The sequence below is a fragment of the Tenrec ecaudatus genome, chromosome 10 (assembly GCF_050624435.1).
Source record: "Tenrec ecaudatus isolate mTenEca1 chromosome 10, mTenEca1.hap1, whole genome shotgun sequence".
NCBI lineage: Eukaryota > Metazoa > Chordata > Mammalia > Afrosoricida > Tenrecidae > Tenrec > Tenrec ecaudatus.
Window position 1 is genome coordinate 85,434,653 of NC_134539.1, and position 13,252 is coordinate 85,447,904.

The 13,252-nt window shown below is 51.8% G+C and overlaps 1 protein-coding gene across 1 annotated transcript; it reads right to left on the bottom strand.

Moving 5' to 3' along the window:
* Positions 1-10,021: 10,021 nt before the first annotated feature.
* On the bottom strand, positions 10,022-10,684 carry RNF222 (ring finger protein 222). The gene has a single exon (XM_075559131.1). It carries the CDS (start codon positions 10,682-10,684, stop codon positions 10,022-10,024), a length of 663 nt encoding a protein of 220 aa, XP_075415246.1.
* Positions 10,685-13,252: the final 2,568 nt, after the last annotated feature.

The following is a 13,252-nucleotide window of genomic DNA, read 5'->3' on the forward strand; positions in this document are numbered from 1 at the left end:
TTTCCGCGAGATCTCGCGAGACCGAGATCTCGTACAGCGAGAGGGGCGCGGAGTTTGAACCTTAAGATCCGGGAAAAAATCTAGGAGTAGTGCCACCTAGTGGCTCGGAGGGGACCAGCGAGGGACTGTAGCGCTCCGCCGCCGAGGCCTCTGGGAAGGGTTGTCCAAGGGCCCAAGATGGCAGGAGCCGTCAAGCGCCGAGCTGCTGGGTAGCCCCCGTGGATCTTCCCTCTCGGGCATCCCCTTTGTCAGAAAAAGGCAGGTTCCCTTTTTGGTTCCGTGTTTCATTCTGTTGTGCATAAGGGGGTCGAATCGAGTCTGTGGCACCGAACAACAACAACATTCTTAGTTCCATTTTGATCAGTCCCCGAAAATTTTGGTGCTTGATAACGTGGAGGGACAGCGGCAAAGATGGATGGGACACAGTGGCTGCAACAATGGGCTCAGACACGAGCACAATTGTGAGGCTGGCGCGGGACCGGGCCGTGGTCCTTTCGGTTGTACCTGGGACGCGCTGGGCGTCGCCATCAGCTCGACGGCGCCTCACAACCTAACTTTTTTTCTGGCCACCAGGTGGCGCTAGGGCTTAGGCGGGCCGGTCACCATGGTTACCCAGACGCCAACCAACTCCTCCTGGGCCTTCCTGCCCCTGAACTCGTGCGGGGAATCTTCCAGGTGTCAGACGCAGGCCACGTGATGCCCACGACGCTGTCCGTTTCCTGCGTAGGCACACGCTTGCAAGCACTTTCCATAGCCACGAACCCCTTGAATCCACACAACTGCACCCGCAGGGATCCTGGCCGCTTGTCTTCCTCCTAAAACTACAACTCAGGGCAATCGAATCACTTCCTGCCAGGATGGGGAGCCAGGAAATGTCCGCCGCCACATCATGACATGTCTGCGCTCTTCTGAGGAGAGGCTTCCCGGGTGAGGTCCCCTGAGCTCCTGGAGCAGTGGGGGTCGCTCAAGGGAATACACAGCAGGAGACTCCAGGCACCAGAAGGAATTCCCTGTGATTGGAGTGGTTAGCAGAGGGAAGGAAGCCTGCGGGTCTTGGTCCTGTTGGATTCGGAGCCAGAGAGCTCCTGAAGGTTCTCCCCTTCCCTCCCCTTCCCTCCCTTTCCCTTCCCTTCCAACTCACCCCGTCCTCTTTTCTCTGAATGCCCTCACTAACCATGCCCTCCTCCCCTCTGCTTCCACAGGTGCCCTCCCTCAACTTTCTTTATTCCCACAAAGACCTTCTGTTGGCTCAGCCTTCCTCGTACTCTGCTTCCACCCTGAGCTCTCCACCCTCCGGGCCTCTCCTCCCACCCAACATGGAGTCATCACAGCTCGACTGCATGATCCCTTGAGGTGGCGGGAAGACCCAAGGGGGACAAATTGTGTACACACACACACACACACACACACACACACGCAAATTACTGGGAGCTTAGTTCTAGAGTCTGTTTATCTTACATGTCCATTGGGCAATTTCGTACCACCCTGCACCTAGTCCTGGTTGTCCTCTGCCTCGCTTTCTTCCCTACATTCTCTAACTTGATTTTTTTTCCCCTTTCAATTTTATTTTATTTTGTTATCGCTGAGCCAAATATACCGTCAGTCAACAGTTTCTATCTGTACACCGTAGTGACATTGGTTACATTTTTTTGAGTCCTGCAACCATACTCACCCTGAGTTCTTCCTAGTTTAACATAAACTCACTGCTCCTCTGTTGTTATCCAGGTTGTTAGGTGCTACCAAGTTGGTTCCAACTCAGAGTGACCGTATGTACAACAGAGCGAAACACTGGCCGGTCCTGCGCCCTCCTCACAGTCGTTCTTAGGTGTGAGCTCGTCGCCTTAGCCTGGGTGCCACCCATCTCGGCAAAGGCCTTCCACGTTTATCCTGCCCCTCTCTTCCTAGGCGTCTGTCCCTGATGGGTCCCATCTGATTTTCCTGGTGGCTGTTGTCAGTTGGATCTCCTAGAGCTCGTTCTTAGAGGAGCAACATGCATAAGGCAGACTATATATCTAGGCAGAATTTATAACCACAAGGTCAGCAGTTCAAAACCACCAGCCATTCCTCAGGAGAAAGATGAGGTTTTCTACTCCCATAAAGAGTTGTAACCTTGGAACCTCACAGTTCTATCCTGACTTATTGGGCCACTAGGCGTTGGCATCGATTTAAAATTTTTATTTTATTTTAGGGTTTTGTTTTGTATTGAGCTTTGTTTCAGGTATTGGGTGGCTATTTAATATCCTCTTTGGTGAAATGTCAGTTCAACTTTTGTTTAATTATTTGTCTTTTTGTTGTTAACTTGTCAAAGTTACACACACACACACACACACACACACACATCCGCCAGCTTCAAAATGAGCCTAAAGAGCCCATTGAAAAGGACAGTTTAATTAATTGATTAATTAATTAAAAGGATCGTTTAAAAATCAAGTTGGACAGCAACTAGTCCCTTGCACTAGCCTCTTGTGGGAAACCAAACTTGTATGTTCATGCGTTCACTCATTCATGCTATACATGTGTATTCAGCTCTGATTATTTACCTAATTCTGTGCCAGGCCCTGGAGAGGCTGAGCCTCCCCAGAAGGAGAAAAGATGGGGGGGGGGGACTTCAATAAAGTGCCCTCGAAGATAATTCAGAACAGCCACTGTTTGGGTGGTCTGTTCTACCAGAAGGAGGAAGGGGGTGGGGTTTGTGGGGACGTAGGGACTCCTGCCCTGTTTCTGGAAAGCTTGTTGCTAGGCACCATGGAGTTGGCTCCTCCCCACAGCATCCTCAGGCACAGGAGAATGAAGCTGTTGTTCTCACAATGGGTGTCAATGTTTGCGCCCTTTGTCGGAGCACAGGTGCCCATCCACCTTACTAAGGGGTTTCATTTTTCACTGGCTCTCTACCAAGAATGATATCCTTTCCCAGATAGCAATGTTTCCCTGATAACATTGCAAGACTACACGAGACAAGTTGTTGTTTCACCATCCTTGCTTCTAAGGAGCATTCTGGTGGTTGTATATCCTCCAAGACAGATCTGTTTGCCCTTCAGGCAGGCCATTGTACTTTGGATATTTTGGGCTAACCCGTAGCTCACATGTCTCTGTTCCTCTGTAGTCTTCCGTATGCACTTGGCAGCTATCATTGTTAGCAATTGTTCATTCCAGTTTTCACATGCATATAAGGCCATTGGAAATACCCTGATGGAGGTCAGGTGCACCTCAGTCCTCAACGTGACAACTTTTGCTTCGTTACATTGTAATTTTGATTTCTTGACTGTTGCTTCCATGGGTGTTGATTGTGAATTCAAATAAAATTAAATCTTTACATGCAGCCATCTAAATGAAAAGTCAACTAAGTCCATATGTTAGAAGCACACCAGTCTGAGTGATGCACGGATTGTATATAATAAAATCCAAATCCCAAGGAGGGAATGGCATCTGAGCTTAAGTTGTGAACCCCTGGTCTTCAGAAGGCTACGGATGACGGTGAAATCCTAAAATCCACATGCCTTCAATGAATTCCTTCTGACCATAGTCAAGTGATATGAATAGTGTTCTTATCAGACAAAGAACATTCTAAAATCAATTACACCAGATGTAGTTTGGTTGAAATGTAATATCCTCTCATTTGATCTCCCTTTTGGTCCATTTTAAAGTTGTTTCAGTTTTTAAAAAGAGGGGCACGTATGTGGATGAAGCCTCCAGGGAATCCCCTCTGACCGTGGGCCAGGGATGTGAACAGGCTTGCTATCGTGCAGAGAGCACGGGAAAGTGGCTTGTTGCAGATGCAGCTAGGTTAACATTGAGCACTGAACACCTTATCATTTAATCTCTCTTTTGACCCATTTTAAATTTGCTTGCGTTTTTTAAAAAATTGTTCGAGTTGTTAATACTTTCTGTTTTCTTTTCTATTGAGGTTTTCCTTTGTTTATTTTAAAAATTATATAATTAATATTATTTTAATTTTAATAAATCTTTTATTGGGAGCTCTTATAACAATCAATACATCAACTGTATCAAGCACATCTGTACGTATGTTGCCATCATCATTTCCAAACCAGGATAGGTAAATCTATAGAGACAGTAACTGAATTATGGTTTCTTGGGAGTAAGACAGGGAAGGGTGAGGGGAAATAGGTAGCTAATCACAATTCAAGAAAGAAAATGTTCTAAAGTTGATTGTATAAAATTCTTAATATAATTTAACCGTTGAATATATTATATCATATTATAATGTGGGTTATAAGCCAATAAAGCTGTTAAATAACATGCAATTCTTGACAACTACAGTCTTTTCTCTGTTTATTAAGATGTTGTCCGGTGGTTCTCGATCATACGTTACCTCTCAAAATGGTTGAATGTCAATCGATTCTTTTTGGAGCAGTGATTCTCTGTGTTCCATCTTCTTTCGATGCTTCCTGTATCGCTCAGTGTTTGATCCGTAGAATCCCTCAAGATTGTAACTCAAGGCTTGAATGTTTCCTTCAGTTCTCTTATTCCCAGCGGAGCAGTATGTTCCAGGCAGAGGCACCTCAACAAGCAAAGACCTGGAGGCCTGCGTCGGCACTGCTTCTGGGGAACTGAAAGTGATTTGTGCTGAGAATTAGTCAGGACATTTTCCGTTTGTGCTGGATCAGTGGAGGCTGAAGGAAGGGGGTACTGTGACGATCAGACCAGGTGGTTTATTTAGTGCCCCCTCCCTCTGCCTCATCAACAAAAGAACATTTGGATGTGCATGTAAAGCTGTGAAAGGAAGAATGGTGCGTACATCATCCGAAAGGTTCAGGGAGGGCAGAAGTGTCACGGCTGCGCATGTCCAAGCTCCTTGCACTCCGCCACAAGGTCTAGTCAGCAGTGCTGTGGGCACCTTTCTTGGTAGGCTTAGGTTGTGTGAGTATTAAAGTTAATGATGGTGGCAGTGACGTCAACTTGTGAAGGGGTGGAGTCTAGCCTGTCTACCAGGCCATAGCCAATGAGGCCTCTGCATGGGCATGGCCTTCTTCTGAGGGATTCTGGGAACTCCTATCTTTCTCCTTGGAGTCGGGACATGCAGACTCTTTCTCTGCTTGTCTCCCTGCGAGACATTTCTGCTAACAAGCCACATGGAGCTATGCTGATGGGGCCAGAGTCCTGGAGCTGGAGGAGACATGTGGAGACCCACGGCAGTGCTGAGATGCTGCCACCACCACTGGATCCACAAGACTTTCCACCCACTGGCTTCTGATCTTCCTGCATTTGGGGTCATCGCATGTGTTTCGTGAGTCTGAAGAGGAAGTTATAGATTGGTATTGGACTAATATAGGACTTATGGACTTGGTCTGGACCGGGCTGGGATGTATTCTCAATATTCAATTGCTCTTGTCTATGAAGCTCTTTATTATACACGTATAATCTCCCTGGGTTTGTTTCTCTAGTTGACCCAGACTAACATAATCATGATGGTGATGTGTACGTGTGTGTACGTGTGTGTAGTGTGTGTACGTGTGTGTGCGCGTGTGTGTACGTACGTGTGTGTACGTGTGTGTACGTGTGCGTGTGTACGTGAGTGTGTGTACATGTGTGTACGTGTGTGTGTACGTGTGTGTGTACGTGTGTGTACGTGTGTGTGTACGTGAGTGTGTGTACGTTTGTGTGTATGTGTGTACGTGTGTGTACGTATGTATGTGTGTGTACGTGTGTGTACGTGTGTACATGTGTGTGTGTACGTGTGTGTACGTGTGTACATGTGTGTACGTGTGTGTGTACGTGTGTGTACGTGTGTGTACGCGTGTGTACATGTGTGTACGTGTGTGTGTACGTGTGTGTGTACGTTTGTGTGTATGTGTGTACGTGTGTGTACGTATGTATGTGTGTACGTGTGTATGTGTACGTGTGTGTACGTGTGTGTACGTGTGTGTACGTGTGTACGTGTGTGCGTGTGTACGTGTGTGTGCGTGTATGTGTACGTGTGTGTGTACGTTTGTGTGTGTATGTGTGTGCGTGTGTGTGTGTGTGCATGTGTGTACGTGTGTGCGTGTGTGCGCATACGTGTGTGTACGTGTGTGTGCGTGTGTGTGTGTGTACGTGTATGTGTACGTGTGTGTATGTGTGTACGTGTATGTGTACGTGTGTGTACGTGTGTGTACGTGTGTGTACGTGTGTGTACGTGTATGTGTGTGTACATGTGTACGTGTGTGTACGTGTATGTGTGTGTACGTGTGTACGTGTGTGTATGTGTGTGTGTCTGTATGTGTGTATGTGTGTGTATGTGTGTATGTGTGTGTGTGTGTACGTGAAGGGCTCTGGACAAGGGATGGGAAGCAAAGAGCGACAAGGCTCTGGTTTAACTAACTTCCTTCCTTCCTTCCTTCCTTCCACTACTTACCCACTCACCCATCCATCTATCCAGCGACCTCTTCCTGACCGCCGGTGGTTACTGAAAACAAAAGCTTTCCTTTGAGAAAGAGAAGGACAGGGAAAGTAGGAGGACTCACAGGAGCACCTTGAATCATGGGGCTCAAAGAAAGGCAAAGGAGTCGAGGAGCGCTGGGCGTCCTGAAGCTGTCTCACCACCCAAGCTTCTGTGGAGTGCCTGCTCCGCATGTAATGTCACACCTCCAACCCAACCAACCGGCTCCCCCACCGAGCCAGCCGCGGACTTGCTTGATCCACCGGCTAAGTGGCTTGGCAGCTCTGGAACACGCGGGGCTGCCTCCTCCCGGGCAACAGGTGTGCACAAGGAAGATGGCTTTAGCTTCTAAGATCATTTGAACATTTAATTTTTGAATAATTATATACTTACTTGGTTGAAAAATGTTAAAAAAAACACACACAAAACTAGGTCAAGCAAAAATTCTCCCTTCATATTCTCATTCACGCCTAGCTAATCATCGTTCATGTGTTTTGGGTATGTCTTTCCAATTCCTTTATGTATACATAACCAAGTCGCCATGTCAATCTCTTTATGTGAATTCTTGTTCTCCCTCTTTCTTGCACAAATCGTAGCATCCGGTTGGCAGGGTTTGCCCCTGGCTTTGCGCCCTTGGCCGCAGGGTCTTGGAGATCTTTCCCTGCCAGCTCCTAGCTTCCCCATGGGTTCTTTTCGCAGCTGCAGTGATGGTCCGTGACCTTAAGTTGTGTCGACAATCACCCTCTTACGGACCGGTGTTTAAGGCCTTCCTAAATGTTCGTACAAATACGGCTGTCAGGCGCAACATCGCGTCACTGCCCACACACCCAAGTATTAGGGGACTTCCGAGAGGTCATGGAAAATGGGAATGAAATGATAATGAACTTCCCCACTAACTTTTGGAAGCCTCCACCCCTACGGCACCGCGCCTGTGGATGTGGGTTCTTCCTGGAATAAATCAATGAGAGCTTTCTGGGACACGTGTCCAGGGTTGGAATGGCTGGGCCAAAGCCAGCATTTGGATGGATACCCTCAACTTCCTCGTCAGAGGGGCTTTGCCAACACACCTTCCCACCAGCCACTCACCCCGCAGTCCCTCCAGCGCAGCGGTTCTCAACCTGTGGGTTGCGACCCCCGTGAGGACCTGTATTAAAGGGTTGAGACATTGGGAAGGCAGAGAACCGCTGCTCCGGCAGGTTTGATGATCTAATACATGTAACGCTCCAGGCTGCCTGCAGACTTCTGATTTGTGTTGTTTTCCCCATGTGACTGACAAAGTCTTTAAGAGCCATTTGTTTTCGTTTTTGAGCCATATTTTTCATCTAAAATAAATGATCTTAAAAGTCCAAGTGAAGTGCTTCCCTCCAAACCCCAAACTCCCCGCCATCCAGTCGATGCTGACTCAGAGCCACCCTACAGGGCAGGGTAGGACTGCCCCTGTGGGTTCCCGAGACCACGACTCTGTACAGGAGAAGAAAGGCTCGGCTTTCTCCCACGAAGGGGCTGGTGCTTTTGAACGTCTGACCTTGCAGTTGCCAGCCCGCTACATCCCCGGCGCTTCCTTCATTTAGCCCAAGTCTCTGGAATCGTTGAGAAAATAGATACCTTTATTTAAAAAACAAAAACAACGGACAGTCTTTGACAATAAAAAGAAATACTGCCTACAAGGCACTGCTGGACAATATGAAAACACTGCAAGTATCCTGAAGTAGCTTTTTTGGCAAACACAACAATCTGAAGAGACTCAAATCGGACCGAAAGTCATGACACTGTTTAGGGCAGCTTGACTGAGCTTATAACAGACTCGTCTAAAGTCTTTGTGAAACGGACCCTTTTCATTGCTATTATGTACATAGATTCATATACATATACACCCCATGGAATACACCTGTATCCACAATAGCACCGGTCACTGTGCCTGCCCATGTCCCGGCTACCTCCCGTAAGGGATCCTCTTGTCTAAGGGTCTCCAAATGGCCGCCACTACAGGAGTCCGTGGGTCGCACAAACAGCTAAGCTCTTGACTACCAGCCAACGCTTTGGCGAGCCCTTGGGAACACAGTTCTACCCTGGCAGGTGTCGGAGTCAAAGGGCACCACCAACAACACAGGGATTTGGGGACTAGGCGAGAGACGGTGTGTTAATTCTTTCCCCAGAGAGAGCGAGTCGTGCCGAGAGGACAGCTCTTGGGACGCTTGGCCTGTGAGAAGGCATCTATTGAGAGAATGATTGTTAATGTTGTCGGGTTGAATTCTAGACCTTGACACACAACGAACAGCTGCTCCTGAATGACTCACTTCTCAGGCAAGACCCAGTCTGAGGGTTTCCTGGTAGTCTTCCTTGAGCACCCCAACACAATCCAGGGTGGGGCTTCCAGGTGACCAGGCCTTGACAAGCAGCCAACAGCACCTGCCTGGTTTAGCATTCATTGTGATGCTGGTGTCTCTGACTGGCACATCTGTGTGCCTCCCCACCCTCCCTCGCCCAGCCCAGCCTGGGAATCCAACACGGAAACTAACCCAGCTGGTGTGGCCTCTGATGAGTGGTTGGGTCTGAGAAGGGTGGCGGGAGCGACAAGGGGTTAATTTGTTCACATAGTTTTCTGCTGACTCAAGTCTCCGGCTCGCAGGCTTGCCCTCCACTTCCTACCTTCCAGGGCACCCTTGAGAACCCAGAAACTCACAATTTGGGACCATGTCTCAAATCGGGGAGCTTAGGGAGACCTCTGGCTCCAGCTGGGAGCCGTTCAGACAGCTTCAGCCTAAACACACGTTGTCTCCTGGTGTGACCTCAGCTCCCAGCAAGACCCTTTTCTATGCCTTTCCCCAGAAACCCTGGGTCCCCGGCTCTGAGATCAGCTTCTCCCTCCAGGAAGGCCTTCCAGGCTGGTCGTGTGGAGGCTCTGGGCACTCTTGGGAAGGAGCACCCGGCCAAGAGGGTTGCGGACAGCTGCCGGAATTCTGAGAAACGCCACGAGCCTCTGGCCCCTGTGCCAACCTTCTGTTTGGTTCTGAGGGTGAGCTAGGGCATTCTGGTGGGAATCTTCACCTGGAGGCGTGCTAGCATTGGGCCCCATCCAACAGGACGTGGGCGAGCTTCCTCATCTCCAGGGAGGCTCACCTGGCCTCTGAGAGGTCACCTGGCGTGAAAAGTCTTCACCTGGTTATCCCACAGGGAGGTGGGAACCACACCGCCTTCCCAGCCCGCTCAGGGCTAGTGTCTTTGAAGGGAGAGGTCTCTGTGGAGGAGACCAGGGCGCCACAGAGGTGGGCCTGGGCGTGGGTGGGGATCGTTACCTGCACCTTTTCACCTGGGTGAGGACCTGAGGTTTTCATGTCAGCCCCAAGCTCAGCTCTAGCCTCAGAGGTCAGCAGCCCCCAGGCCTGCCCAAGGATCAGGGATCAGGGACTGCTGGGATAAGGACCCGGAGCAGGACACAATGCCACTAAACTTCCCATCTGGTTCCCCCTCGCTGCCCTTCTCTGCCCCAGCTCCTCCCTCTGCCTAACCTCCTGTCCGGAGGGCGCTGATGGGAGCGGGTCGCACCAGGGCCTGTGCCCCCTCCGGAGCCAGGGCCAACCTCGCTGCATGGAGCGGGGCAGCGACTCAGAACAGCCCGGCTGGGCCTCTGCTGTCCCAGGTCTCTCACGCCTGCTTCCTCACCAGCAGGACCCAGGGCAAGATGGCAGCCACCACCGCCACCACGGCGATGAGGGTGATGAGCAGCAGGGCCCTGGACCGGCAGCAGAAGGACCTGGCCGGGCTGGGGCTGGGAGAGGCCTCGGAGAGCTCGGCCAGGCTGCGCTGCGGCAGGACGCTGTCCTGCTCCCCCAAGGGCATCCCGTGACGGCTGATGACGAAGATCTGGGGCTCGCGGGGCAGGCTGGGCAGCAGGTCCAAGGGGAGCGGGGTGCCCCGACCCGGGCTGCCTGGCAGCCTCCCTGGGCTCTCAGATGGCCTCCAGACGGGCTGGGAGGTGGCCAGGGGGTTCGTGTGGCCCCGAGTGTCCGGCGGTGGCTCGGCAGGCAGGCCCACCGGCACGGCCAGGGTCTGGGAGCTCTTGTCCAGCATGGAAGGCCAGCGGGAGCTCTTCTTGCTGAGGAAGGTGACGTAGCGGCAGACGGGGCAGACGATGGTGCGCTGGACCTGCCCGTCCACGCGGGTGGAGAGCAGGTACTTGACGAGGCAGTCGTGGCAGAACACGTGGCCGCAGCTCAGCGTGCGGCTGGCGCCGTCCAGGTCGCGGAACTTCTCGTAACACACCGGGCACTCGCTGCCCGAGCTGTCCTTGCTGCCGCCTTCCGACATGGCCACTCCCGGGGGCGGGGCCCGAGGCTGTGAGAGGGAGGGGTTGCCATCAGCCTGCGCTCCCTCCCTCCCCCAGTCTGCCTGGGGATCCTTCCCCTGCTTCCAGGTCCAGGCAGAAAAGAACCAAGGGAAGAGCCAAGACCCTTAGGAGGAAGTGAGGGGCCTCTCAGAGCCGGGAGAAGGGGACAGATCTCAAGAGAGCCCGGTCCTGTTGACAGGAGGGTGTGTGTGGCGTGTGACGAAGGTGTGCTCTCCCATGAACCGTGACAGAGAGGTGACGAGGTCACCACCTGACTACCTGGTCAACCCAGGAAGTCACCGCAGGAGGAAGGACATGCAGCCTGAACATGCCCCCCACCCCACCTCCAGTCTCAGCCGAGTCTGGCCTGCACCCAGAAAGGCTGATGATCCCCCACCTCCGTCCTCAGCTGGTGCGGGCCACAGGTCCCTGTCACTTGCCATGCACGCTCATTCCTGGGTTCTGTGTGGTACATGAAGCCGAGACAACGAAACTCAGGACGCACACATCCCAGTGCTGGTTGCCCGCAAAGTAATCACGCCAGGGCCCATTCCTCCACCCTCCGCGGCCCCATCATTCTTCAAATTCTTTGGGAAGGTGGGAGAGCCTCTGGGAAAGTAGCTGCTCCTCTTTGGAGATGTCTGGGAGGTTGGAAAGGCCCACAGCCCTGGAAACCAAGTCTGGTGAGACAGTAAGGCGAGACCGAGAGGCACCGTACTGTCAGAGGTCAAAGGCAGAGCGACCCCATAAAGGAACCAGGTGAGGGGTCCACCTGCTCTGAGAGCAAAACGGGCTGGGGGCGGGGGCTCCCAGAGATGTTCTACGTCACGGCGGAATCACTGAACTAAGCACAGGGCTCCCCAAGGCAACGGGACGGAGACACTTAGTTGACCAGGTGGTGAGGATCCCCACGCCTCCGCTGGAACTTCCTCCCCTGTGGTCATCCAGGGCAGCTGCTTCAGAGCGAGGATGAGGTGGTGACCCCTGGTCCCCCGGTTGTCGCTGAGAGGAAGCATCAGTAATGTAAGCACTGGCCCCTGGGACACGAGGACCGCATGGACGCTGGGGCGGCCTCCGTCCACGCAGGACACACCATAGAGATCACAAAGCCCTGGGCGTCTCCCCTCCCTTGGCTTGCTCCCAAACTCTGTGGGCCGAGTTGAGTTGTAAATGGCTCACCATGGAGAAAGAGCAAAGAGATAGGCAGGTGGGGGAGGGGACCTGAGACTCAAGAGGCAACTCCAAAACCTTGGCCAGAATTTTCCACTTTTGGTGTCTGAGGTGGGTCTGCAGGCTGGTCCAGTCTGTGGGAGTCAAGGGTGCCAACCCTAGACCCTGGGGCCTGTATCCAGTTCCTGGATCTGTTCACCACTGTCTGCACAACCTTGGGCAAGTCGCTTAATGTCCCTTAGCAGCCTCAGTTTCCCATCCGTAAGTCAGGGCTGATAGTAATTCTAGGGCTACCTTCCGCTCATACCCTTTGTGGGGTGCACAGTTAATGCCAGCGAAGAATCTGGTACACAGTGAGCGCTCAATTAAGTGCCAGATGCGGTTGTTAAGGCAAGAGGAGCCCCCCTCCCAAAGGGACTTGGTGACCCCTGTGATGACTCCCGAGGATCTGACCCCCCTGCCCCCCTCCCCTCCAGATGATCCTGATGATGTGGATGACTGGAACCACACACCCCTGACACAGAGACAACTCATCCACAGAGACTAAGCGGACAAGATGACACTAGATTAGGCAAGGGATGGGCAGTGGATAAAAAAAAAATTATAAGATGGTGATGTCAGGGCGTCTTAGGAGTTTTCATTTCATAACACACTTGCCAATGTCTAAACTAAAAGGGGACCTTTGCCAGGTTGGCTGGGGCTTTTCTCAGGTCAGCTGACTGGTAACAAGCCCCCCTGCATTCTAGAACTGCCCATAGCTCAGATGTATGGCGGCAGTGTCACCCCTCCACCCGTCCGTCCGTCCCTATGAGGGACCAGGTACTAAAGTGGCAGGTACCAAGCTAGGCACTGGGGAGAATCAATGACCGAGAAAGTCCTTCGTGTCATTGAAGAGCCTCATGGGGAGTTGTTTTCTTTTCTAGGGGAAAAATATTAAAACAATATAAAGGGGGAGAATGATCAGCAGTGTATGTTGTCACGGTAACAGCTATCAAAACAGTAAGGCGGCGATAGAGGATCCATGAGGAAAAAGAGGAGGGTGTATCCCTGGTTAGTGCCCAGCTGCTAAGTGAAAGGTTGGAGGTTGAAGTCCACCCAGAGGTGTCACAGGAGAAAGGCCTGGTGATCTGTTCCACCCCCCCCCCACACACCACCTTGAAGTCATAGTTCCACCCTGACCATCATGAGCTGCCAGCTGTTGGAATGACGTGATAGCAATTGGCTTACAGGGAGAAAAGTCTCGAAAACTCAAAGAAACTGCTGCCATCGAGTCGATCCCAACACACAGCCACCCTGTAGGACAGAGTAGAGCTGCCCCCGTGGGGTTCCAAGTCTGTACATCTTAATGGGAGTAGAAAGCCTCCTGTTTCTCGCCTGGA

Excerpts from the sequence above, each read along its gene's own strand:
- RNF222 (XM_075559131.1), bottom strand. The coding sequence starts at position 10,684 with ATGTCGGAAGGCGGCAGCAAGGACAGCTCGGGCAGCGAGTGCCCGGTG.